The sequence below is a fragment of the Scomber scombrus genome, chromosome 7 (assembly GCF_963691925.1).
Source record: "Scomber scombrus chromosome 7, fScoSco1.1, whole genome shotgun sequence".
Classification (NCBI taxonomy): Eukaryota; Metazoa; Chordata; class Actinopteri; order Scombriformes; family Scombridae; genus Scomber; species Scomber scombrus.
The window spans coordinates 18794545-18819899 of NC_084976.1; the positions used below are offsets into that span (position 1 = coordinate 18794545).

At 39.4% G+C, this 25355-nt stretch overlaps 2 protein-coding genes across 2 annotated transcripts in view; one reads left to right on the forward strand and one right to left on the reverse strand.

The window, feature by feature from the left end:
• Positions 1 to 1043: 1043 nt before the first annotated feature.
• Positions 1044 to 5021, reverse strand: si:dkey-283b15.2 (neuronal pentraxin-1). The gene is made up of 5 exons (XM_062423110.1): positions 4326 to 5021; positions 2898 to 3363; positions 2011 to 2264; positions 1505 to 1684; positions 1044 to 1253 (listed from the first exon to the last, which is right to left on the reverse strand). The coding sequence occupies exons 1-5, from the start codon at positions 5019 to 5021 to the stop codon at positions 1044 to 1046; spliced, it is 1806 nt and encodes a 601-aa protein (XP_062279094.1).
• An 8282-nt stretch (positions 5022 to 13303) lies between these two features.
• zgc:158689 (uncharacterized protein LOC791177 homolog) overlaps positions 13304 to 25355 on the forward strand; it is a 29507-nt gene continuing 17455 nt past the window's right edge. The window contains exons 1-14 of the mRNA XM_062422744.1: positions 13304 to 13328; positions 15277 to 15422; positions 15559 to 15634; positions 15786 to 15872; positions 16784 to 16845; positions 17126 to 17197; positions 17515 to 17652; positions 18260 to 18412; positions 18548 to 18721; positions 18888 to 19533; positions 19632 to 19830; positions 20298 to 20360; positions 20732 to 20900; positions 21000 to 21040. Of these exons, the coding sequence (XP_062278728.1) occupies positions 15375 to 15422; positions 15559 to 15634; positions 15786 to 15872; positions 16784 to 16845; positions 17126 to 17197; positions 17515 to 17652; positions 18260 to 18412; positions 18548 to 18721; positions 18888 to 19533; positions 19632 to 19830; positions 20298 to 20360; positions 20732 to 20900; positions 21000 to 21040 (1928 nt within the window). The 5' untranslated portion in view covers positions 13304 to 13328; positions 15277 to 15374. The remainder of the gene's footprint in view (positions 13329 to 15276; positions 15423 to 15558; positions 15635 to 15785; positions 15873 to 16783; positions 16846 to 17125; positions 17198 to 17514; positions 17653 to 18259; positions 18413 to 18547; positions 18722 to 18887; positions 19534 to 19631; positions 19831 to 20297; positions 20361 to 20731; positions 20901 to 20999; positions 21041 to 25355) is intronic.

Consider the following 25355-nt stretch of genomic DNA (forward strand, 5'->3'; position numbering starts at 1 on the left):
CCGACCAGGATTAAAATAAATATTCATGAAAACAGCCCAACACATGTTATCAGCTCCTCTGATCACCTCCATCAGTTTTATATTTGAACTCCACAAAGAATGAAAAACTAAGACGTCTTCCACATTTTTATTTACATTCCCGTAAAACATGTCAAAATTCTAACATGGCCAAAAATGTTATATACAGAACATTAATAAATATACAATCAAGGCCAGACCCTTAAAAAGCCAGGAGGACTTTATTACACAAAACACATGTCAAAAAAAGTAATTTAATGGAAAAATGTGATAAATGTCAGTCAGTTGTTCAGGGAACAAATGCATTTTAGATATATAAAAGTTTAAAAAACATGAATAATTAAATCTTTTTTTAGAGCAGCACTGCTGGAACATAATGTCATACTGAGAGTCCATGTTAAACATGTAAAACCAGCAGCAGCTGTAAAACACTAAATGTTGTCAAACAAGCTTTCCAGCAAGTCTCCCAGAGATAAAACACCAATCTATCTATGATTCATAGATCATTTAAAATTACAAAAAGTGAAACACAAGTTAATTATACTAATTTCTTTGGTTAATTAGCTGTATCGTCCATGGAAACCTTTTCAAAAGAGAATCCAGATTAGGAATGGATTTCTGAGCCATTTTTAAACTAACAACATAAAGTTTCTCACTTCACCACGACTGAACCATGTAAGGTCTGCTAACATGATCAGACACCTTTCAGCATTAACAACATGACAATATGTCACAATCAGTCTGTTTAGAGTAAAACACCAACTCATGCGTACATGATAACTAACACATAATAAACACATTAATCACATATTTTTAATTTTTCTTCTCTTTTTTTAAGAAAAAGTCACTGATTGAGTTCAAACGAAGGCATTGATTCTGAGTCTGGAGGACTCTGTGTCACTGTTCGATCATCCTGAGTAACTTTTGTTACCTTCAGTGTCTTTACTTTCTATTGGATGATACATAAACTCAGTGCGTTCCAGTTTATCTTCCAAATTCTTCACTTGCATCCTTTTACCACCCTTTCATTGACAGGGGTCGAATGGGTATCTGGCGACGCCTCCGTGAAGCTCCACCTCTGTCTCGGACCAAGCGATGATGTCACCTCTGAGGTGGCTGCCGCAGGTGGCCAGGCTGTAGATGTCACTGGCACTCAGGACGTGAGACCACATGTGCACGTCTGACATCTCACCCACAAATGACTGCGTGGCATCGAAACGGCCTCCCAGAGTGTCCTGAGGAAGACAGGGTGGTTAAAATCCAACTTTTTGACCTTTATGATTGCTGTGTCTCATTAGTTTACAGCACATAAAGGACACATTAGAGGTACAGTCAATACAACATTTGATATCATACATAAAAAGTTACGTAAGATATAAATCAGAATCAATGGTTGAGTCAAATAGTATCTGAAATGTGGATTTTTTAATTACCTATGTTCTTACATTTGTCTGCATCTACAAAGAATAACTCGCATTGTCTTTACCTGTTCCTGTCCCAGGACAAAGACCCCTCCAGGTTTTATGGGATGCCAAGGAGAGAGATTGATCCCAGTTCCTCTCTGCACCCCGTCCTGGTAGGCCTCCCAGTGTCCGTCCCGTGTTGACCAGGTAACACACACATGATGCCACTTCCCATCAGTCAGAGACAAAGGTAGTGTCACCGCCTGGGAAGGGGATGGTGAAGATTGTGAGGCACTAATATAAATATGTGACAACATAATACATCTAAGCACTGAAGAACACAAGAACACAGTTTGTTAAAAAAAACGGATCTATCTCATCAATTAAACAAGGCAGCCAAGAAGTTCTTCAAAAAGAAAAAACGTATAGTTTTTTTTAAGCCAGGAAAGAGCCTATTAAACATCGTTAGCAAAACTTTATAGCATGTGTGTTGAAGCAGGTTCTCATTACCCACAATATGATTCTGATTTTAGTGCCTTTAACAGAGTAACCTAATGCTGACTAACCCAGAAAAGGTTTTTCCTCTCACCTTGTCATCGATCAGCAGCTCCATGGGGTTGTTCCCCCACTCAATGAGCACTAGCTCGTTGGACTGTCCAGGTGCTGAGTAAGAGAAGGGCGTCCCCAGGCCGGGCCCCACACCCGCTTTGATCCACAGACACAAAGTCAGAGCGAAGATCTCCTGAAGCAGAGTCCTCTTCACCCGTCCATACATGTAGTTGGTTCTCATGGGGAAACTAATCTGGAAGGCATCTGGACTTTTGGATGTTTTCCTGTTGGAACCTGTTTTGGAAGAAAAATTACATCAGGAAGACAGTTTTTCTCCTCCGTGGTGGCTTAAAATTTAAGTAAATACTCCACAAACCCTTGTGTTTAAAGAGCAGCTATAAATGATCATATTAGCCACAAGCTGAAACGCACTGGTCTCATAATAAAGCAAGTATATATATATATATATATATATATATATATATATATGTATGAGTGTTGCTGAAATTTTTGACCTCTTCAGACTATTTCTCATCTCCATGCGCATCGGATGGAAATGAACGTGTCAAACCTTTCTACTCTTACAATCTGAATTTCAATGTTCATTCTTGACCCTTACGGAGGTACTTGCTGATGAAGCTCCAAAGCAACTACTAAATGAACCTTGATACAAGATTGTTTTGTTGTTTTCCAGGTCAAAAAAGGAACAAACAAAAGAAAAAACATTCTGCTATTGAACTTTTGCAGCTAGTGTTTAGGTTTCTTTCAACATGGCAAGGTCTTCATTTCTCTTTGGGAACCTATGCAGCTGCAGAACATATTTACAATACTTATACATTTATAACAAGTGCTGCTTCTTAAATAAGAACTTAAAAAAACTATTTAAAACAATTAATTCTTATGGTCACATGTTATAATATTGTGTACCTGCCAGGTGAAGCTGGTTGAGCATCGTTTCCAGTTTATTTGAGTGTAAACCTCCCCTCGAGCCTGGAGCTATGTATCCTGTGTGTGGATGGTAACTGTGACTGTCTGCTTCATTACTGTTGTGCTCATCATCATAGTGGCTGTCATCGTTGTCGTCATGGTCACCATCTTCATCTCCATCATGATGGTCATCATTGTGGCTGTCCTCGTGGTGGTCAGTATGGTTTCCGCTGTTACTGTGATCCCCGTCATTGTGGTCATCTTGGTGGCCATTAGGGTGCCTGTCATCGTGGTGGTCGTCGTCGTGATGGTCCCCCTCGTATTGGTGGCCGCTGGCGTCATCATGGTGCTCTGGGCCGCTTAGGGCTCCAGTGTGATGGTGCAGCTGCTCCTCCAGAGCGTTGATCTTCCTCTGCAGCAGCTCCTTCAGAGAGCTCGAGTAGGTAATAGATGTGTTCCTCTTCTGCTGAGAGAGGCGAAAAAACAGAGATGAAATGATGGTCTTGATACAGTGTGTGTGTAGAAGAAAAAAGGCATCAGAGGTCACAGGAGCATATGGTGCTCTATCACCTATCAGCCTACTGAGCACTTATTGTCTTTTGTGCTTCTTTGACTCCTTCATCCTGATATTCACATTCACTAACAGTCTTGTAATGTCAAATGTAAGAGTCAGTTATGCTTTGCTGTTTTGTCTGCTCCTCTCAACAGTCATTGTTCCTTCCTGCATCTGCCTCTGCTTCTCTCCCTCTCAGGTAATCCCGGCTTTGTCCTGGCGCGTGCCCTGATTACCGCTCTGTCAAGGGAGATCACGATAATTACTGCTGATCTTAGACCCGTGCCGCCCCAGCTACACCGCCCCAGCTACCGTCCACAGCTCCTGACATCTGTCTATGATCGTGATTCGAGCCAGAAAGACAGCAGAAAAGGACGAATAAATGTGCCAGGAGTAGAATCAGCAAGTAACTTAAGAGGAAACAGGATCCTGAGAGAAACACATTTGCACTTAATTGTAAACTCAGAAAGTATCTATAAATCCCCCTCATCAGCAGATCAGACAGTGACATCCTCCTCTGAGCCTGTTTGTGCTCTGAAGTGCCCACTGAGGGACATTACACCTACAGTGTACACTGTAGTGGCTCTCTTGCCAATGTAGTGAGTGGCCTTATGCGATTAAGTAATTAATTGTTCCTTTGTTTAATGTACTTAGTGTAGACACTACTTTGGGATTTGATTATTCTGTGTACAATCAAGTGAGAACAACACTGCTGTGTACAAACAAGGAAAAGCCACGTATGGGCACAGCCTCTCTGTCACTCACAACTTATTTGTGAGCTATATGATATTTACCTGATATTAACACTTTTCTTTATTTCTCTGTTTTTGTCCTACAGTTATCTTTATTTACAAGTACAAAGTTGAGAAACTCACCTGCAGGTTGTCCAGCCGCTCCTTCAGCGCGTGCAGCATCCTCTCCATCTGCTCTGGTGATGATGTTATTTCCCCCGGTGTCACATGTTTATCCTTTCCCTGGTTGTTGCTGCTATGCCCTCCATCAGATCGTTGCCCCCCCACAGAGGGGTAGTGCGGTGAGTCCGGTTTGAGGTTGCTGTTTCCATGGGGACCCTGCTGGTTGCTATAGTGCCCATTGTCGGTGTACGTGTGATGACTGCCCACTCCTCCCGTGTGGTGTGAGTGTGATGATGTGCCGTGGTGGTCGTCATGAGGCCTCGCGCCCTGGCCCAAGCCCTCACACAGGGTGAGCTTGGCGGTCAGCTCTCTAATGGTCTCCCTCTGGTCCAGGATGGTCTCTTTCTGTTGGACAAGGCTCTCCCTGAGGTGGAGGATGGTGGCTTTGGCCTCTTGGCTCGCCCCCCACCAGCCAGCAGGAGGTACACTTTGATGCCCTGCTCCGCTGGGCCCTGCTGCCCCTACACCTGGGCCTGCTGTGGGAAAGCAGGCAGGGTCTGCATCTATAGGAATAGGGGTGCACACGAAACGTGGGTGAGCTCCGTAATCAAAGTCAGGCCCTGAGTTGGTGGATGCAGGACAAAGTAGGAGAGAAAGTACAGAAAACACAATGGGGAAAAGGAGTGTGGAGAAGTGTGAAGACTGAGAGTTCCTCATGATCTCCATCCACAGTTCAGCCAGAAATACTAAAGAGCTGCAGCTTCACTTCAAAATGTGTGATGCCAGTTAGAGAAGAGATTGAGTTGACTTCTGTGTTGTAAAGACATGAGCTCGATAGCAAAGATTTCCATCCACAAATCAATCACACATCTGTGTGGATCTAAAATGTGTTTTATCTTCTTTGTCCTGTGAGAGAATTTGTTTTACTTTGTTGTGTCTTTCTTTCTCCCCCACTGAAGAATGGAATAATCCTGTAAAACAAAACATCAGATGTTAGATAATTATCTTTTTGAAGCTTTTAGAAGCTAATATGAGCAGAAGTTGTATTAAGTTGTTGAAAATGTCACTTCTTTTTTTTTCCTTCTTTCTTTATGCTGTTCTAGTTCTCAGACACTTTTCCATCAGTTTGACAAACAATAAAAGTTCTTCAGGTCTCAGCAGGATGTGATGGTGGGTGTCAGTGTGACATCAGTGACCCCAGTTAGCTGCCGTCTGTCGGACCAGTAACCTTACATAGCATAGACATGTGCCAAAAAGTCTGTCCAGATAAGGATTAGTCTAAATCAGAGGTGTGACATCCTGACTGCACTAGTAAGATGTCTACTACTGTCAACGGGAGTTAGATGGTTTCAAGGACACAGTAGAGCGTAATAAAATGACTTATACTAATATTTACTTTGCACTATATATTCATTAATTGAATTTGGTGGTTAATTATGGGTTCGACCCAGCAAATGTTATATTCCATGTATCCATATTATAAGGGACAGCTGACTTCACTGCAGTGTGTCCTTACAGGTGGACATTTTGAAATGGCACACACGTGATGTGGCGGCTAAACCTCACTGACCACCTGTTGTTTGCAGCCTCTCCAATGTGTGTGTGTGTGTGTGTGTGTGCGTGTGCGTGTGTGTGCGCTGAAGGTTCATACATGATTCACTGTAATTCATCAATAATGAAACACAGTGTAAAAAATACAAATATAGCTGTAAACAAATATATATATATATATATATATATATATATATATATATATGACAAAGGTACAAAGATCATGTTTTTTTTATTAAAATCTTTTCACATGCAAATGCTTGTGTAAATACTTTACAGCTGCAAAAACTGGAGATAAATATTACATATTTTTAATTAGAAAATATCTGTGTAATGTTCTTTTTAATGTTCTTTTCCTGAAGGGTTGAACAACCTTTGCACTATATGTGCACTGTCTCTGTGACTCCTGTTGTGATTTGGGAGGCTTAGAGGAGAGACAGATGGTCGAGGCACAGAATCGTGTCACACCCAATCTCCACTGTTTAGCCCTAAGTTTATTACCACCCACAGGTCACTCAATTAACCTAATTGCAAACAGTTGTTGTGCTAAATTAGCCAGAGATAAGTGGGCTTTCTGCTGTCTGTGCATGTGCATGTGTATGTGTGTTAATCCATGGTGAACACTGGGGTCGTGCACCATCCCTGCACCATATGGTCAAGGTGGTTATTTAAGTAGTGCGATTAGTCGCACATTAAAAAACTGAAACTGTAGTCGACCTGTGATTAAGACACAGTTGACTCTTTTTTTTAAATGCACAGGATAACAGATTCAGTACATTTCAAGATCACATCATTATCTGTTTGTGTAGTGCTGACAGAATTTATTGAGACACTTTGGTGAAGTACAACACAGTGTAAGAAAATTATCAACTACACGATACTGCATTTTGCACCCACATTGCTAGTGCTTCATAAATGTTCTAGTATTTGTTCCACTTAACGAGCTTTAGTGTTTTTTGATATGCTGATTTACTAAATGTGAAACTTACAGTCCAAACAGTTTAAATCTCAGATTCTTCTTTCTTCTTTAATATTAAAACACATTGATTTGCTTTCTCATACAATCACTCCACTGTTATACTTAAACACTAAATTACTGTGAGATGGTCTTTAATGCTATTTTTAACTGTGACATTATTAGTGTCAGTTGTAGGTAAAGGCAGCTTGTTAAATGTTCATACTTCTCATAGTGAGACTGATCCCATTAACCTGCACCGCAGCACACTAAGATGCCAATTTACTCTCAATATAAGGACAGTGAGCTAAAATATGTGTTTTCTATGTTATTTTCCAGTAGGGCTGCAACTAACGATTATTTTCATTATCAATAAATGGGTTGATTATTTTCTCAATTAACTGATTAGTTGTTTCGTCCATAAAATATCGGAAAATGGTGAAAAATGTTGATCACTGTTTTCTAAAGCCCAAAGTAATGTCTTGTTTCGTCCACATCCCAAATATATTCGGTTTGTTGTCATAAAGAAACCAGAATAAGAGAGATTGAATATTTCTTTCTTAATAAAAATGATAAGAATAGTTGGCATTTGGCCAATTCAATAATTGGCAACTAATCAATTATTCAACTAATCGTTGTAGCTTTACTTTCTAGTAGTTGTCAGTACTGTGATCCAACAAACATGACAGCCTCTTTCTAAATTCATAATTTATCCTTGTAATTAATTTGTTTAAAAGAAGACAAGTTTATTCACAATTGAAATTTGAAAAATGGGTTTGGGTTTTTTAAAAATTAAAAAAAATCTATACATTTATCTCAAGTTTTAAGATTTGCCATCCAGGAGACCCACCTTTATTTTCAGATTTGACAGGAAATCTTGTCACAAGAGATCTATCAGCTGGCTTGAAGATGCAAAAATACATAGATGATAAATGATAAAATCTCTTAACTAACTCTTAACTGGGGACAACAGACTCCCATATCACATCACTGGCTTTGTTTTGTAAACGGATGCATGTCAAGTTGTAGTTTTAGTCTGTTTCATTTGGATGTTTTCATAATTTATAAAGCAAAAACAAAAAGCATTAAAAGAGATGCCTAATTTTTAAACTACGTTTTGGTCAAATATCTGTTAGTTTAAAACTTGTAGAAAATGTTGCATTTCTTTGCATCTGAATGTTAACGCATGAATACAGCACTGTGGTCTTCTAGTTTCATCTCATTGGAATAACTGACCTAAGACAACATTAAACACACTGTCGCAGCTGTTTGTGTTCAACATGTGTTAACTTTAACCAAAGTTCAGTGAACATTAGAAAAGAGTCCTTACCTCAGAGTCCCTATGAGTGCAGCCTGTGTGTCCACTTCTTGTGAGTATGCAGTTAGTCCGCCTAACACACTGATCAGATCAGAGAGATTTACTCCAGAGGAGTGCTCAACTCTTTCTATCCCTTCTTCATTGTCTCTTCCTCCCTTTTCTCCTCCTCTTCACCCCTCCTTCTTCTTTGTTGATTATTCCTGGAAGACCACACCTCTTTTTCCTGTCACGCTGCCTCTACGTTGACTTCTTGGCCTCTTGAACACTTCTTCACCATCTTTATCTTTACCACAGAAATATTGTTACCGATAGTAAACGAGTCTGTGATAGAAGCACTCTGCTCAAATCACACCAATATTGTTAAAAAAAACATTAATTAACAAATATGCTCTCTAACAGGCTGTAGATGTTCCCGCCTCACCTCCAGCACACGTCACAGCTCACCCAGATCTTAGCACGGGAGTAATTGGCCTGATTAATTCCTCGCCTCCAGTCTGAGTGATGCTGCGACAGGACAACAGATGGCTGCTTTCAGGTCAAAGAAAATCACACAACACACAAACAATGGAGTCTACATGTGGATTACAGGGCAGACACTTATATTTACATTAACATTATATAACAGGTTCAGACACTCTGGCATATGTCATACCTGGCATGTGTCAGGTACAAGCACCTTACCTCAACAGGCCCCTCACTGCCTGATTAAAACCTCAGATACCAAAACTGAAAGGCTGATGGGAAAAAATGCAGTTACAACTGGTTTTATAGAATAAATAGAATAAAAATCCAAATTATAGTAGTCATTTTAAAAAATATAATAATACAGAAAGGATGTAAAATAATTTATTCATTTTATCAAAAACATTTGTCAGTGTTTCATGAAATTTCAAACTCTACCAGGCGACATTTTTCTAAATGCAACCTTCTAACAGTCAGATGAAACTTTACATAGCACCAGTCTGATTACAAGAGATTGACACCTGCCAGAATCGAGGATTAAAGAAGTGATTTTCAGGTGTGACTAAGCTAAGCATTCAAAGTTTTTGCTCTGGCTCTGAGACTCATACTGTGTCTAAACTTTTATGTAGAATTTATTTTTTCAATTAATTGTTTTGCTCCGTAATTTCTTTTTTTTAAATGTGAAAAATGCTCAACATTATTTCCTAGAGGTGATGTCATCTAATGTCTTCTTTTGTCCGACAGTCCAAAACTCTAAGACAATTAATTCACAACAGAGTAAGACAGTGAAAAGCAGCAATTTCTCAAATTTTAAAATGTGAAACCATCAAATATTTGGCTTTTTTTGGCAAAAAATTACTCCATCCAGTGAGCAGTCAATGATTTAAAATGAGCTTATGATGACTTGTGACATGATTTGGACTTTCCCTCAAGCCCTAAACTCGACTGGACTCGGTTGAACCAGACTCAGAGTTCATGAGAATTAGCAGAGCTGTTTGTGTTTCACAGTCTGAACATGATTTAAATTTGTATTATTTATCCATTCTTCATCACTTATAAGTATGTTGCAGTGCTCACCTGTTTGGCACGTTTAGTGATTGAGAACAACCACAGATTAATGTTACAGTTCCTCCTTCAGTGTGCAGATCTTCACACTGGCATTGTTCATCTTAATTATAACCTTAAATGCCCAGTACTCCTTTATGTACTTGAATTGTGAGCAGAGGGAAACAGTAAACACTTATCAACATCAGCCTTGACTTCTTGATGTGGAACAATTAGTTGATTGACGGAAAACTGGCAACATTTTAATAATCAAATAACCATTTAAGCAATCTTTTTGAGCTAGCCAGCTTTCAAAATGTGTATATTTTCTTGTTTTCATGTTTTTGACTTTTTGGACTATAGTCGGAAAAACACAAGACATTTTGAGGAATAACTATGAGCTCTTTGAACACAAATAATCGATGAATCAAGAAAATTAAAAACCAAACAAAATTGAGACTAATGATCAGTTTCAGCCATATTTTTGATCATATAGCCATGATAATAAAGACATTTGTTTTACTTTTTGTACTTTACTTGCATTGAATTGAGTGAAGAATTTGTTCCCTTCATTGTGGATCAGGAGCATGTGCTTTGGTTTTCATCGCTGTAAGATCCAAGCAACACTGGATTGTTTTTTACTGATTATTGTTTTACTGTGTTTACTGTTAGTTTTAAATGTTGATAATGTCAGGTCAGTGGTATGATATATGATTTACTGAATGTACAACATGTTGACATGCATTTTACCTCAGTCCCCTCTTTGCCTGAGGCCTCTTACATAAATATACTACATCACTGCACTTCCAGAAATTAAGCCCATGACTAATTTGTATTCACAAAACTTGCAAACTTTTCAGGGCTGATTTTTACCTCTCGGACAGCTTCATTAACGCTGATGTGTGTGTGTGTGTGTTCACTTTGACACTGTGTCTCCTGATCTGGACATCAATCTGTTACACTATTTGTGGATGACACATTTGGACAGAACCCAACAGAAAACGTGAACTAAAGATCAGCCAAGTGATCAGACAAACTCAATCACATGATCTGTTTTAGACATACACTGTTTTACCAGAGTGTTCAATAAAACCCTTAGTGTGAAAACATGACGGCACATAGATGGATAAATGGGTGATATCTTTGTGAGTCATCTTTATTGTTTAATAGGTCAGTGTGAGCCGAGTTCTCGTGTCTGTCAATCTCCTTAGTGCGTGTGAATTAGGCCCTGAGGAAGCGAGCCGAGACAAACAGCTTTACGGCTCAGGTCCAAGGACACGAGACCACAGACACTCCAATGTTCCCCTCAATACTGAACCAAGTGACCCAGAACCCCACAGAGCACACTCGTCTGCAAAGGCTGGCAAACTAGAGAAAACTCTGAGGACAGAAAGACAAAGACATTTTGATCTAGTTTTTTGATGCAGGTCTGATTGAGTTCATTAGTTTAGAGAACTGCTAGTGCCAGTAATGTTTCTTGATTGTGCAGAGAGGTGATGAGCTGCAGTGATGATGAGGTCAGTAAAGATCATGTGGTAGCCTAATATCTGAGTAGAAAATACTTCACATGGTAGCTGTGCTGAATATCTGACTGAACTTCTCAACTCTATGAATTGCATATGTTTATACAGGTGTGTGTTTGTGATTATGAGTTTCCTACCTGCTTGTTTTAGTTTTCAGGATGCAGCTTTGTTCACATGGTGCAATATAACTTCACAGTGTGCACTTGTTGCATGCAGGGGAGGTGCAGCAGGAAGTAATGTCACACGATCGCCACCTCCTGGGAAAAACCTGCAACTGCAACAAAGATGGCTTCAGTTCAGTCACGTCTGACTTGGCTGATGTGATGTCATTATTCAGTCATTCATACATTAGTCATTAATAAATGAGTGATTAATGCTTAATTAAGTTTTCAGAGAGCAGAGACAATTTAGTTATGGACAAAAAACATTCACAGTCACTCTATATCATTACTCTATGTTACATAAAACAGGAGAACATAAAAGCCATAATGATTTAAATGAATGTTGTGCAATTTGTCCAATGACAAAATGCATTTTTGAATGATTGAATGATCTGAATTTGATTTTTTAATATAATAAATACACTTTATTGTATAGTCACTTTAGAAAAAGTCATAAAATTATAGGATGAAATAATTGTGTTTAGGGTGTTTTTTACTGCTCTGAGATGTTAAAATGTACACCAAATTCTTCTTCTTCTTATGTGCAACATAGTCATTAAATACTATGAATATTAAAATATTTAGGCAATTCAGTAGTAGTATATGGAAATTAGTACTTTTACTGTATTCAGTATGTGCATATTCTCAGGTTCCAACCTCTTATATGTGAATATTTTCTGGTTTCTTTAGTCTTCTATGGGGCTTCGGTGGTTAACAAGTTGTAGACCAAACAACTAACTGATTAATCAAGAAAATAATCAACAGATTAATTGATAATGAAAATAATCATTAGTTGCTGCCCCACTTGTTTTGTCTGACCAAAAGCCCTGAACCCAAAGATACTAAATTCAGCAAATGTATTTATTTATTCTTTTAAACAATTATGGAAGACAATTAAACAACTATCAAAATAGTTGCTGATACGTTTTTGTCCATTGGCTAATCAATGAATGGACTTATTGTTGCTGCTCTGAGAACATTTAATAGTTCATTTAAAAGAAAAACCCAAATCATTGTAATATATCCTTTTGTTTTTGGTCAAACTTTTGCCACAAGTGATAAAGGATACTCAGTATTTCTCAAATGATACATTCATTTTTCATCACAGCATTAAATAAATTAGCCTCATAACTAATTGACCCTGAAATCCTTTAGCTACTTTTCCCGCTGTCATAATTCAAACACAGTCTCCAGCATCTTTATGTTATCCTTTAATCTTTTCATGAGTTCACAGCAGTTTTCAATGAAAGGCCTGTGTCCATACAGGGCCTCCTCCTCCTCCTCCTCCTCTGTCCTCCCTCTGAGAATGGGGAGCAGGAATGTGTGATGGGCCCGGGTGTATGTAGGCCAGTGATATGCCTGCCTGTGCTGCTCTGTCTTTGGCTTAAAAAGCTCCAAGTCATTATTCTCCTCCTGCCTCTATTCAGCCGAGGTCCCGTTAGCTCATTGTTATTCAGCCCGAGTGAGAGAGAGAGACCGAGAGAGGCAGCCACTGAATGGGAGGCTGACTGTGGTTTCCAACTGCAGGGAGCTGGTTGTACTGGGGTGGTGAGGAGATAGGAGAGAGGAGAGGAGAGGAGAGGAGAGGAAGGGGTTGTCGGTGATTATCTGGCCGGTTTTTGCGGGCGTGAAGGCATGTCGATAATCGGCTCAGTAATGAGGAGAGGTACTGAACGGCACCAAATATCTGACCCCGATTTCTGGGAGTAAAGAGAGGTTGAGAGAGAGGAGGAAGTGAGAGAGAGAGAGAGAGAGAGAGAGAGAGAGAGAGAGAGAGAGAGAGAGAGAGAGAGAGAGAGAGAGAGAGAGAGAGAGAGAGAGAGAGGGCCATGTGAAAAAGGGGTGGAGGGGAGTTGAGATTTAGTGCTCTGCTGGATGAAACAACCCCCCACTAACTAACCGAGAGGGAAAGTAGCCTATAGGAAGAAAAGAGGGGGTGTTATACTGTTCATTAAACACTCAAAGACGCGCAGGAAGCCTTTATCGTTTCCAACAATGAGACCAGAAAAGGTATGTAACTTATTTTCCTTTTCTTTTTTTCTTTTTTTAAATATCTGAATTACTTGTTACTGTTTAATAAATGGAAATGGAGCTGAGTTGTTGAGATCAACAGGTAGCAAACGGCAGGGTGAGAAGCATCCACTGTAAAAGATCAGCTACTCATTTATTTAGGCTATTTTTCCACATGCACAAGCAGGTTTAGCATTTGGGTTTTTTGTTTTTGTTTTGTTTTGTACCCTATTTTAGTTATTTTTTACATTTGCTTCAGTAATTCAGAAGACTTTTGTCATCAAGCTTTTGTTTAAGTTGTTGCAATTAGATGAGATGGTGTGGAAGAAATGCAGCAGTGGAGTCCTGCTTTACAACCATTATTTGATCTTTTGAGAAAAGTATGAATTACTATGTCATAATTTCACTTTGTGACACATGGAAGATATCATCAAAATCATCAAAATGTACAATTCTCTTAATACAATTAGCTATTTCTCTAGTTTATTGTGTTTTTCATCCCTTTTTGCAGTGCCATTAATGTTTTTTTATATGCCGTGTTCACACACACACACACACACACACACACACACACACACACACACACACACACACACACACACACACACACACACACACACACACACACACACACACACATTTGAAGACCTTTAAAGAGGCTAAACCAAATGAATGCACCTTCTGTATCAGTTCCCCAACCACCTGCAGACTGTTCCTGTTGCATCCGGAAACAAGCAACACTTTATTTCTTAGAGTGAGAGGATGCCAAGCTGAAATATTTTCACATATATGCTTTACTTTTCTTTAAAATGTCACTTCCTTAACATTTTAAATAATGTGCATCTTTCAAACAAAATTAAAAGTCACAAAATTAGGACAAAGCTCCCTCTTTAATGTCTTACCCTGCAGAGCAGCAGACTGTTACAGCCACTCTGACAAATTACAGACTACACCAGGGTGGCCTTAATGAGGAGGAGTCTGGAAATGTTTTCTTTGTGTCATATACCATTAGTTGATCTGGGTCAACGTTTTCTCTGTAATCTCACTGTGATAATAAAGGAGGGCTGCACAAGGAAAACTGAGGGAGTCTTTTGCTGTGAAACCCAGACTGGAAATCCCTTGACCTCCGGAGGAGCCCCTCTTGATCGTCCCTCTCTGCTGAGGAAACATTGTTGTCGCTTGTTTATTCAGTGCTCTGACACCTGTGACTCAGGCTGGAGGGGCCCATTGTTCTTATCTGAAATGGTACAACTCGTCTGGCGTGTGAATCTAGGAGAAATATTTGGGTTGCCGTTGTGTTGTGGAGCGATAATGTAGAAATTGGCAGCCGAGACACAGAGGGGATCCATGTGAATGTGACACTGCTGCCCTCAGTCAAAACCCGAGATGGTGCGACGTCCTCATTGCTGTGTAAAGTTCAGTCTTGTCATGAGGGTTCAGCGGCCTTAAAAGTCCTCCAGCTGACTTAAATCTCAGACTTTCAACACCTCAAAGAAGCAGACAGAGTTCACATATGGAGACACTTTAAGTAAATATGAAGATTTAAAACGTCTTGCAGTGAATTCTTGTAGATTTGCGACACTTGTTGCTCATCAGAGCTGCAACAATTAGTCGATTAATCAATTAGTTAATCTACAGAAATACAATCGACAGCTATTTAGATAATTGACTAATCACTGAGTCATTATTTCACAGAAAATACTAAAATGATCTTGGTCCAGCTTCTTAAATGTGAATATTTTCTGGTTTCTTTAATCCTCTGTGACAGTAAACTGATATCTTTGAGTTGGTCGCACTAAACAAAACATTTGAGGATGTCACCTTGGGCTTTGGGAAACATTTTTCACCATATTCTGACATTTTAAAGACCAAACAAAGATTGAAAAAAGAATCATTATTTGCATCACACCCTCACTGCATTGTTTTCTCTTCATCTTTTCTCTTGTAGGGGGTTGCTGTCTTCTGTAAAGCCTAGGACCCTGAATAACAGGAGGAAGAGACAATACAACCGTACATAGTGGCAGCACTCAAGTGATAGAAGAAAAAATGTCTCGGACCGAGGAAGTCAACAAGATGACAGAAAATGTCTACAAGGTACGACTGTCTGTGTTGTTTGCCTAGACAGTTAATCTCACAATTCAAGATTATACTATTTCCTCTTCTGTAATGAAGTGAGTATAAATACAGAAAAGCCTCACATTGTTTAATTTGTCTGTGTCATTGCTAACAGGGGATTTTGGACCAGTTCAACCCCAGTCTGAAGAACTTTGTGACCATGGGGAAACACTATGAGAAAGCCCTGACAGGTCAGTCAGACAGAGACTAACTCTGGATGTAGATTTGTTGGTCTCTGGGTGAGGTTATCAAATAAAGTTGTTATTTAAAAAAGGTGTCTAGATTTCCATGATAAATAACCATCAAAGGATCCATTTTCCTAACATTTTCTCTGTTCTTCAGGAGTGACGTTGGCTGCCAAGGGGTACTTTGATGCTCTGGTGAAACTTGGAGAACTGGCGAGTGACAGCCAAGGCTCCAAAGAGCTGGGTGAGTGGGCTGCTGGTAGAGAAGGAGAAATTTAAAAAAAGAATTGCTTATAGACCTAATCAAGTTTAGAGAGTCAATGTGGCAGCTGGAGAGAAGTTTGAAATAGTCTGTGAGTCTGATGCATGCGTTAGCGAGGGAGGAGATGAAGACAAGAGGCAATGAGGAAATGTTGAGAGAAAGGGAGAGAACAGAGGGAAAGGGAGAGAGTAGGGTCATTGTTGAGAGATTAACAACACCACATGATCTCATTGTAATGCTGAAAACAGCGGGGGAGGCAGGCAGGAGTGTCGGAGGGCGAGATGCCAGCCACCACATACTACAGTGCTGTGTGACCGAGGGACGGACTCACAGCTGACCGCCAGTTTGTAAATGAGAAACTGTGTCAAAACAGCAAGTTTTGGAACATTTTTGCTCTCTGTATGTTTAGTGCTGCGTGTATATTCATTTTGATACTGTTGTGAAACACCATTATTAGTGCACAGATGTTATATTTTAGAATAATTTGTCTGTTTGACCATCTATACAGAGTGAAATAACTTCTGTACAGTTTAAAGATGAACTATATCAAGAGCAGTGAGACTCCTTATCTCTTTTATCCAAATCATGTGATTTTTTCTGAATATACTAACTATAGTTTCAACTGTTTGCACCAACTTGACCTTGCACACTATATACTTTATTTTTTTTTTTTTTTTTTAAACCTTACATTTAAATTTTTTCTAAAGTTAAATATTTCTCTTCTATTACTAGTGCTATTTCCCCCCCCCCTGAAGCCTAGGGGAAAGCAATGTCATGTCATCATATGAAGAATTTGAACTGAAAAGTATAAATGTGACTGTGGTGAGATGACAGTAAAGGTCCTTGTAGCTCATATGTGATACTGATGATTTCTTTGACATGATTTATTACAGGAGACACACTGTTTCAGATGGCTGAGGTCCACAGACAGATTCAGGTGCAGCTGGAGGACGTGGTAAGAGATTAATGTGGCACAAATTATATGATGTCGCATTTATATATCCGATGTTGACATTGTCATTATTTGGTTAAGGCAAATTTTTCAATATTTTTAAATTTAATTTAATTTGAGCAACCATGTAAAATGCCATAAGATTTTTCGTTATATGAGGTTTATACAATATTTAGATGTGATGATGTGATTTGGGCAGCTCTTTTATATATATGTATATATGAATGTTAAAGTATCAGTATATGTTGTTTAAAGTGCTTCATATCCATCAATCCATCAACAGTTGAAGCTGTTTCATTCTGAGCTGCTCGCACAGTTGGAGCAGAAACTGGAACTGGACATCAAATACCTCACAGTAAGTCCAAAGAGCATCTGACACTCAGCATATTGACAACTGAACAGAGAGTTTCTACATGTTGCTGATGTTGATAAATTGTGAGAAAAGCATGATTTTTACATAAAGTGTTATGTTTTTTGGGGGTTTAAAGGCAACACAATGGGAGCCAAATGTATTTGTTTAGCACTAATTTCAATTATGGAGAAATAAATTCACTTATTATTGGTATAAAAAAATGTGAGTACAGTACTAATATCTTAAATATTGGCTCTATCAAACATTTTTTAATCCAATAAATCTTCTGACTAACCCTTTTTTTAATCTTTTCCTCTCAGGCCACTTTAAAGAAGTATCAGAGTGAGCGGAGGTCTAAATCTGAGTCTATCGAGCGCTGCCAGTCGCAGCTGAAGAAACTCCGCAGGAAGAGCCAAGGCAGCCGTCACCCGAACAAATATGGAGACAGAGAGATGCAGGTAAGTCAAGCTCAGAGATCCACCTGAGTTAAAAAAAGATTTAAAAGTTGATACACAAGCAGTAAAATGCAAAAACACTAAACCAAAGTAGGTGAGACAGACACAGTGATCTTTCATTTGAAAAACAAAAATCCTTCAAACACATGAATCCTAAATATCACAAACAGCATTACAGCAGATTAAAGAGCAGAGTTGCGTGAGAAAAATAGGCCGCTGTGAATAAGATTAAAGAACAATCTGCCTCAGCTGATTTTCAGAAAACAAGAAACTTAGCGCCAAAGCTTTCACTGCAAGAAATATGAACGAGAGGATTTAAACACTTTGGGGGGAGAAAGAGGGAAATCAAAGAGCAAAGACTCAGTTGAGGAAAAGGTCATCAGGGCGATGGACGGTATTATATGATTTAGATTTTGTTATCCTTGCAAAGCAGCATTGGCCGGCAGGATATGATGTCACATGGTATTTCACCTTACTCACAATATGAATTAAAGGTCACTGCGTCTTTGAGTGCTCAGCAGGTGATTGTGAATGCAGGACATTGCGCATGCACATTGTGCATGCCCAGGTTTACAGTGAAATCTCTCTGACTTTCTGACTTCTCCATCAGTTTGTGGAGCTGATGAGTCGTCGTCAAGGTGAGCTGGATGCGCTGGTTGCTACGGGTTACAAGTCTGCACTCACTGAGGAGAGGAGACGATATTGCTTCCTGGTGGACAGACAGTGCTGTGTCACGAAACTGCTCATCAACTACCACTCAAAGGTAATCTGTTCACACTCATTAATGTTTGTGAAAATGTCAGCCTTCTTTCATAGTGAGAATCGTCGCAACGTCTTGTAGTGGTCCTAATGATCAATCTTAAAGGTGTTGTTATTTCTTCTTTTGAACACAACACAGGTCAGAGAGCTTCTGTCGCAGAAACTGTCATCTTGGCAGCAGTCTTGTTCTCAGCCAACGAAGCTCCCGGAGCGTGCTTTGAATCTGCTGCGTCACACCGCACAAGGCTCAGGGGCTGCTGGGATAGCCGAGGTCCTCCGTCACACCAAGATCGGCTCTGCTCAGCCGGAACAGGTCAGATTATCTTCATTTATACTGTGCCAGACAGTTGACCCTACTTTGATTATTATTGAACAGTAGTTCTCAGTCTTTGCGTTGTAAAGGCCAAACAAGGAAAGCCACAAAACCTAAAACACATTATTGAGTGAAAGACTGAAACATTTTTTAAATTGTTTTACAGAGACTCTCTGTTCAAGAAGTCCCTCCTCTTTTAAATGGAGACTCCAGTCGCTCCCAGCAGCAACGCTCAGTGCCTTCTTCCTCCCAGAGTGACACCTGTCCACCTCAGGGCTCCCCGCAGACTTTCCGCTCCCCGTCCACCACTGGAGGAGCTGCTGGAGGTTCATCATGTGGAGCGTCTCCTCAACACACCAGCACACCCCTCAATGCATCAGCCAGCCCCCTCCCTGACAGCAGCACCAGCGGCAGCAGCAGCGCCAGCCCCGCTACATCCACTCCCACCACGTTCAGCAGCTCGGCCCAGCAAGGCTCTCTCCTGGCTGCCAACACGTGCAACCTCTCCCCGAGCCTCATCCCCTCCACGGTGATGTCACTAAGCCATGCCCCCCCGACCAGCACCTCCACGCAAGGCATGACCCTCACCATCCCCCACAGTGCTCCTCATAGCCCTCCTCTGCCCCACAGCGCTCCTCTCTCCAGGTCCATGACTCCTGTGCAGTTACTGCACCAACAGGTGGGACCAGGGGGAAGCAATACGTCATCACCCTCACATCCTTGGCTGGTGAAGACTGCAGAGATGTGTGCGACATCAACACTTCCACTGCCTAGGAGACCTGTGAGTGAAATAAGGCTGGGTGGCTTTCAAGGTAAGATGTGATACAGTGTGTCTGTTCTGCCTGTTTCTTGTGCGAGTGTCTCCATCCTCATCCTCTCCCTTCCTTCTCTCCTCCTCCTCCTCCCACAGGCTCCAGTCTTCCCAGGATGCTGCCTTTATCTGGACCTACACGTGTGGAAGCCATGTTCGCTCACTCACCTGGAGGGTCAGAGGGTGGTGGCATAGGAGGTGCCTGCTTACTGCACTTCCTGCCTGGTGACAGCATCGCCCTGCTGATTTCTGAACCCAGAGACGGGTGGCACTATGGTCAAAATGAACGAACTGGACGGTGTGTTTTACAAATCACACACACACACACACACACACACACACACACACACACACACACACACACACTAGTGTAAAATTAACTGCATCTTCATTGTGATCTTTAGTATTGTTATAAATCACAAAATTAGAAGACTGAAATGTCTCATTGCCACAAGATAAAAGCTGAATAAAATTGGTCCTGATGGACTGTCGATATTGTTTTGAGGCATCATCATAACCAAAGAAGGCACCGTTTCCCCCAAACTTTGAGCTTCTTTCTAGCTTTTTATATGTAGAACTTCTTACTTCAAAAGGCATATGGCATGATGTGTTTGATCTTCTCCCTGGCGCCAGGCTAATAAATGTATTTATATAAGACAATACAGACGGACTTCTTCATCACGCACACTCTGACTTGTTTTTCTGCTTGAAGCTTTCATTTTACTATAAATCAATCATCACAAACATTAAAATTTTCCTTCACAGGAAAGGCTGGTTCCCTTTCTCCTACACTCAGCCACAACACAGTAAGATGGATCATATCGAGAGGTAAGTCTGCTTTCTTCACTTCCATCAGTCTGTCAATGTAAAAGTAATACTTGGAACAATACAAAGACAAGTTGATTCACAGAAAACATAATGGGGTCATTTACAATGTTGAAACTAATATGACAGCCTTCCCTTTTCCATCCTCAATAAATCAAAACATCTTTCATGCCAGACACACAGAAAGTCACAGGAGCTCATAAACTGCAGAATGATGTTTGTCCTTCAGTCTTTCCACCGCCCGTTCCCAACACACTTCTTCTCTTTCCAACACCAACAGCATACTCAATGGCTTCGCACAACATTAACATCATCATGTTTCCTCTCTCTTTTTTCTTGTGTATTCTTTCCTCTGTCGGTGACCTTCCCTGCAGCTCTCTCTTCTTATCTAAAGCTAACAGCACTAGTATGAGCCAGCTCGACAAGCTCGTGTCTCCGGGTATCCCAGCACTCACTCCCGAGTCAGAGGAGGAGCACTCCCTTCCTCCCCAGAGGGTCAGCACCTTCCGCCCGCGCCCGTACAGCATGGCCGACAGCAACAAGGTCAGAGACCTGAAAGAGAGGGAGAATGTCTCGAGGGTTAGAGTGAATGTAAACTCACAACTGACCCTCTTTCTTACCTTTGTTGCTTCTATATTACAGATCTCATCAGAGTTGGTCTCTTCACCAGGCTCCCCCACCAGGTAAAGGTTTCAGCATTGTACAAGTATTGTGTTTATAATTACAGTGATTTTAGTGACATTGATTTTATATGTGAAGATCAGTTTATTAGTCAGCCTTTGAAAACAGATGTATAATGTCTTCTTTTGTGACTCTGGAGGAGCTTTTTAAAATTCAAAATAATCCAGATATTGTCTTCAGGGTTTTCTAGGATTTTATTTGAGACTATTTCAGGCTTTCCTGCATTCTTGGAGTTTGACCAACTAATGCGGTACCTATTCAAAATATGCCTGTTTAAAATGTTGTTCCTGAAACACCTCAAATGCAGGTTATCTGTAGATGTTAGAATTTACCAGGGTTCCCTAAATGCATCACATGCAGGCTACAATACACTACAATTTTAAGCTGAGTTCGATCGGATGAGCTGCAGGGATCATTCAAAACGTGCTTGAGACATACTGCACTATTTCTTGAACATACCGTCGTGTGAGGAGCAGTAATAGTAGAGCTATGGTAGTTCTCATCACTACGGATGTAATTCATCCTCTGACCACAACGTTGGGAGCAATGGCAGTGTGGCGCACGCCCGCCGATAGGGGGGGACAAACGGGTCTGTTGTCCCGGGCCCAGGGTAGGGGGGGGGGGGGCCCAGAACTGGGCCCACATTAAATTATGGAATAATTTTTCAAAATAGGCCTATCTGTGGAAAAGATGTGTAATATTTGAATTACATGAAAGCTTTTAATTGTTTTCTTCCTAATCGCACTTGAAATAGTGGTCAAGAACCACCCCACCCCCATCACAAAAATGGCTATTGTGGAATCCATGAGCGCATTTAAACATGAATCATTAACACAAAACTGGACGCTAAACAGAACGTGACATGGAATGAGAATATAATTTTTGTCATTGTGTGTACGTTGTCATTTTTAGTAAATTAAACATGAGCATTTAGTCCTTTTTGACATTTACTCGTGAATAAGAGATCTGTGGGTAATATATGTCCGTTTGGTAGTAGTTTATAGCGTCCTCTCCACATGCGCGTTCCCGCGACGAGGGCGTGCTTTTCACGGCAGGGGTGCTTAATACGGCACAACACCGGCAGCCTTGTAACGTAACCTAACAGGTCAGCTCTAATGTTAACGTCCATTAGCTTGTATAAAAGCCTGACACACAACACGTTATCTTTGACAGAAACAGTTGAGTTTGGTAGCTCCGTCAGAGAGGAGAGAGATCAAGCTACAGTCAGGTGACCGAGAGAGTGATGCGGGAGAGCTGCCCCGCGCAGAGAGTCTGAGCAGGATGAATCAGAGACTGATCAGACATTTAATTTCAGCAATTTAGGTAAAGTTAGAAAGAGATTGGCAGATTCGAACTTCAGCGATCAATAGCTCACAAACGAAACATTGTTAAAACATAAAAAATGTCTCTTTCCTATCGTAGTAAGGTAGACTATTGACTACAAACTCATTTTCGCCAAAACGAGTCGTCCTCCAGGCTGCAGGAAATATATTGCTCTCTATGCACTGCGGGCGGAGAGGCGAGCGCTTAAGGACCGTTTACAAATTGCAGTACCAAAGCAAAAAATATACAATATCTCCACTTTTATTCACTGTAGTCTCACCAAATTGACGCCACACATCAACGGTCACCTGATAATCACACTACAACAGTTATTTCATAAAAAATATTTTTGCATATTTTTGGGGAATTTTATTGTGAAAAATCTTCAATATCGTCAATATTATACACTGTATACTCACCAAAATCATGCTACACAACAAGGGTCACCTGATAATCATACTACAACAGTCATTTCAGAAAAAAACTTTTTGCATATTTTTGGGGAATTTTATTGTGAAAAATCATCAATAGCGTTAATATTATACACTGTATACTCACCAAAATCATGCTACACAACAATGGTCACCTGATAATCATACTACAACAGTTATTTCAGGGGGAAAAAAAAGTTTGCATATTTTTGGGGAATGTTATTTTGAAAAATCGTCAATAGCGTTAATATTATACACTGTAGGATGACCAAAATCATGCTACACAACAAGGGTCATCTGATAATCATACTACAACGGTTATTTTGGGGAAATTAGTTTTGATATAATTTGAGATTTTTTATATTAAAAAACTTCAATATCGTTAATATAATACAGTGTATGATGACCAAAATCATGCTACACAACAAGGGTCACCTGATAATCGTACTACAACAGTTATTTCAGAAAAATGTGTTTTTGCATATTTTTGGGGAATTTTATTTTGAAAAATCGTCAATAGCGTTAATATTATACAGTGTAGGATGACCAAAATCATGCTACACAACAAGGGTCATCTGATAATCATACTACAACAGTTATTTTGGGGAAATTAGTTTTGATATAATTTGAGATTTTTTATATTAAAAAACTTCAATATCGTTAATATAATACAGTGTAGGATGACCAAAATCATGCTACACAACAAGGGTCACCTGATAATCGTACTACAACAGTTATTTCAGAAAAATGTGTTTTTGCATATTTTTGGGGAATTTTATTGTGAAAAATCGTCAATAGTGTTAATATTATACACTGTATACTCACCAAAATCATGCTACACAACAATGGTCACCTGATAATCATACTACAACAGTTATTTCAGGGGGAAAAAAAAGTTTGCATATTTTTGGGGAATGTTATTTTGAAAAATCGTCAATAGCGTTAATATTATACAGTGTATGATGACCAAAATCATGCTACACAACAAGGGTCACCTGATAATCGTACTACAACAGTTATTTCAGAAAAATGTGTTTTTGCATATATTTGGGGAATTTTATTTTGAAAAATCGTCAATAGCGTTAATATTATACAGTGTAGGATGACCAAAATCATGCTACACAACAAGGGTCATCTGATAATCATACTACAACAGTTATTTTGGGGAAATTAGTTTTGATATAATTTGAGATTTTTTATATTAAAAAACTTCAATAGCGTTAATATTATACACTGTAGGATGACCAAAATCATGCTACACAACAAGGGTCACCTGATAATCGTACTACAACAGTTATTTCAGAAAAATGTGTTTTTGCATATTTTTGGGGAATTTTATTGTGAAAAATCGTCAATAGTGTTAATATTATACACTGTATACTCACCAAAATCATGCTTCACAACAATGGTCACCTGATAATCATACTACAACAGTCATTTCATTAAAAAAATAAATCTTTTTGCATATTTTTGGGGAATTTTATTGTGAAAAATCGTCAATAGCGTTAATATTATACACTGTATACTCACCAAAATCATGCTACACAACAATGGTCACCTGATAATCATACTACAACAGTCATTTCAGAAAAAAAACTTTTTGCATATTTTAGGGGAATTTTATTGTGAAAAATCGTCAATAGCGTTAATATTATACACTGTATACTCACCAAAATCATGCTACACAACAATGGTCACCTGATAATCATACTACAACAGTGATTTCAGGAGGAAAAAAAGTTTGCATATTTTTGGGGAATTTTATTGTGAAAAATCGTCAATAGCGTTTATATTATACACTGTAGGATGACCAAAATCATGATACACAACAAGGGTCACCTGGTAATCATACTACAACAGTCATTTCAGAAAAAAAAACTTTTTGCATATTTTTGGGGAATTTTATTGTGAAAAATCGTCAATAGCATTAATATTATACACTGTATACTCACCAAAATCATGCTACACAACAATGGTCACCTGATAATCATACTACAACAGTGATTTCAGGAGGAAAAAAAATTGCATATTTTTGGGGAATTTTATTGTGAAAAATCGTCAATAGCGTTTATATTATACACTGTAGGATGACCAAAATCATGATACACAACAAGGGTCACCTGGTAATCATACTACAACAGTCATTTCAGAAAAAAAAACTTTTTGCATATTTTTGGGGAATTTTATTGTGAAAAATCGTCAATAGCATTAATATTATACACTGTATACTCACCAAAATCATGCTACACAACAATGGTCACCTGATAATCATACTACAACAGTTATTTCAGGAAAAAAAAATTGCATATTTTTGGGGAATTTTATTTTGAAATATCATCAATAGCGTTAATATTATACACTGTAGGATGACCAAAATCATGATACACAACAAGGGTCACCTGATAATCATACTACAACAGTCATTTCAGAAAAAAAAACTTTTTGCATATTTTTGGGGAATTTTATTGTGAAAAATCGTCAATAGCGTTAATATTATACACTGTATACTCACCAAAATCATGCTACACAACAATGGTCACCTGATAATCATACTACAACAGTC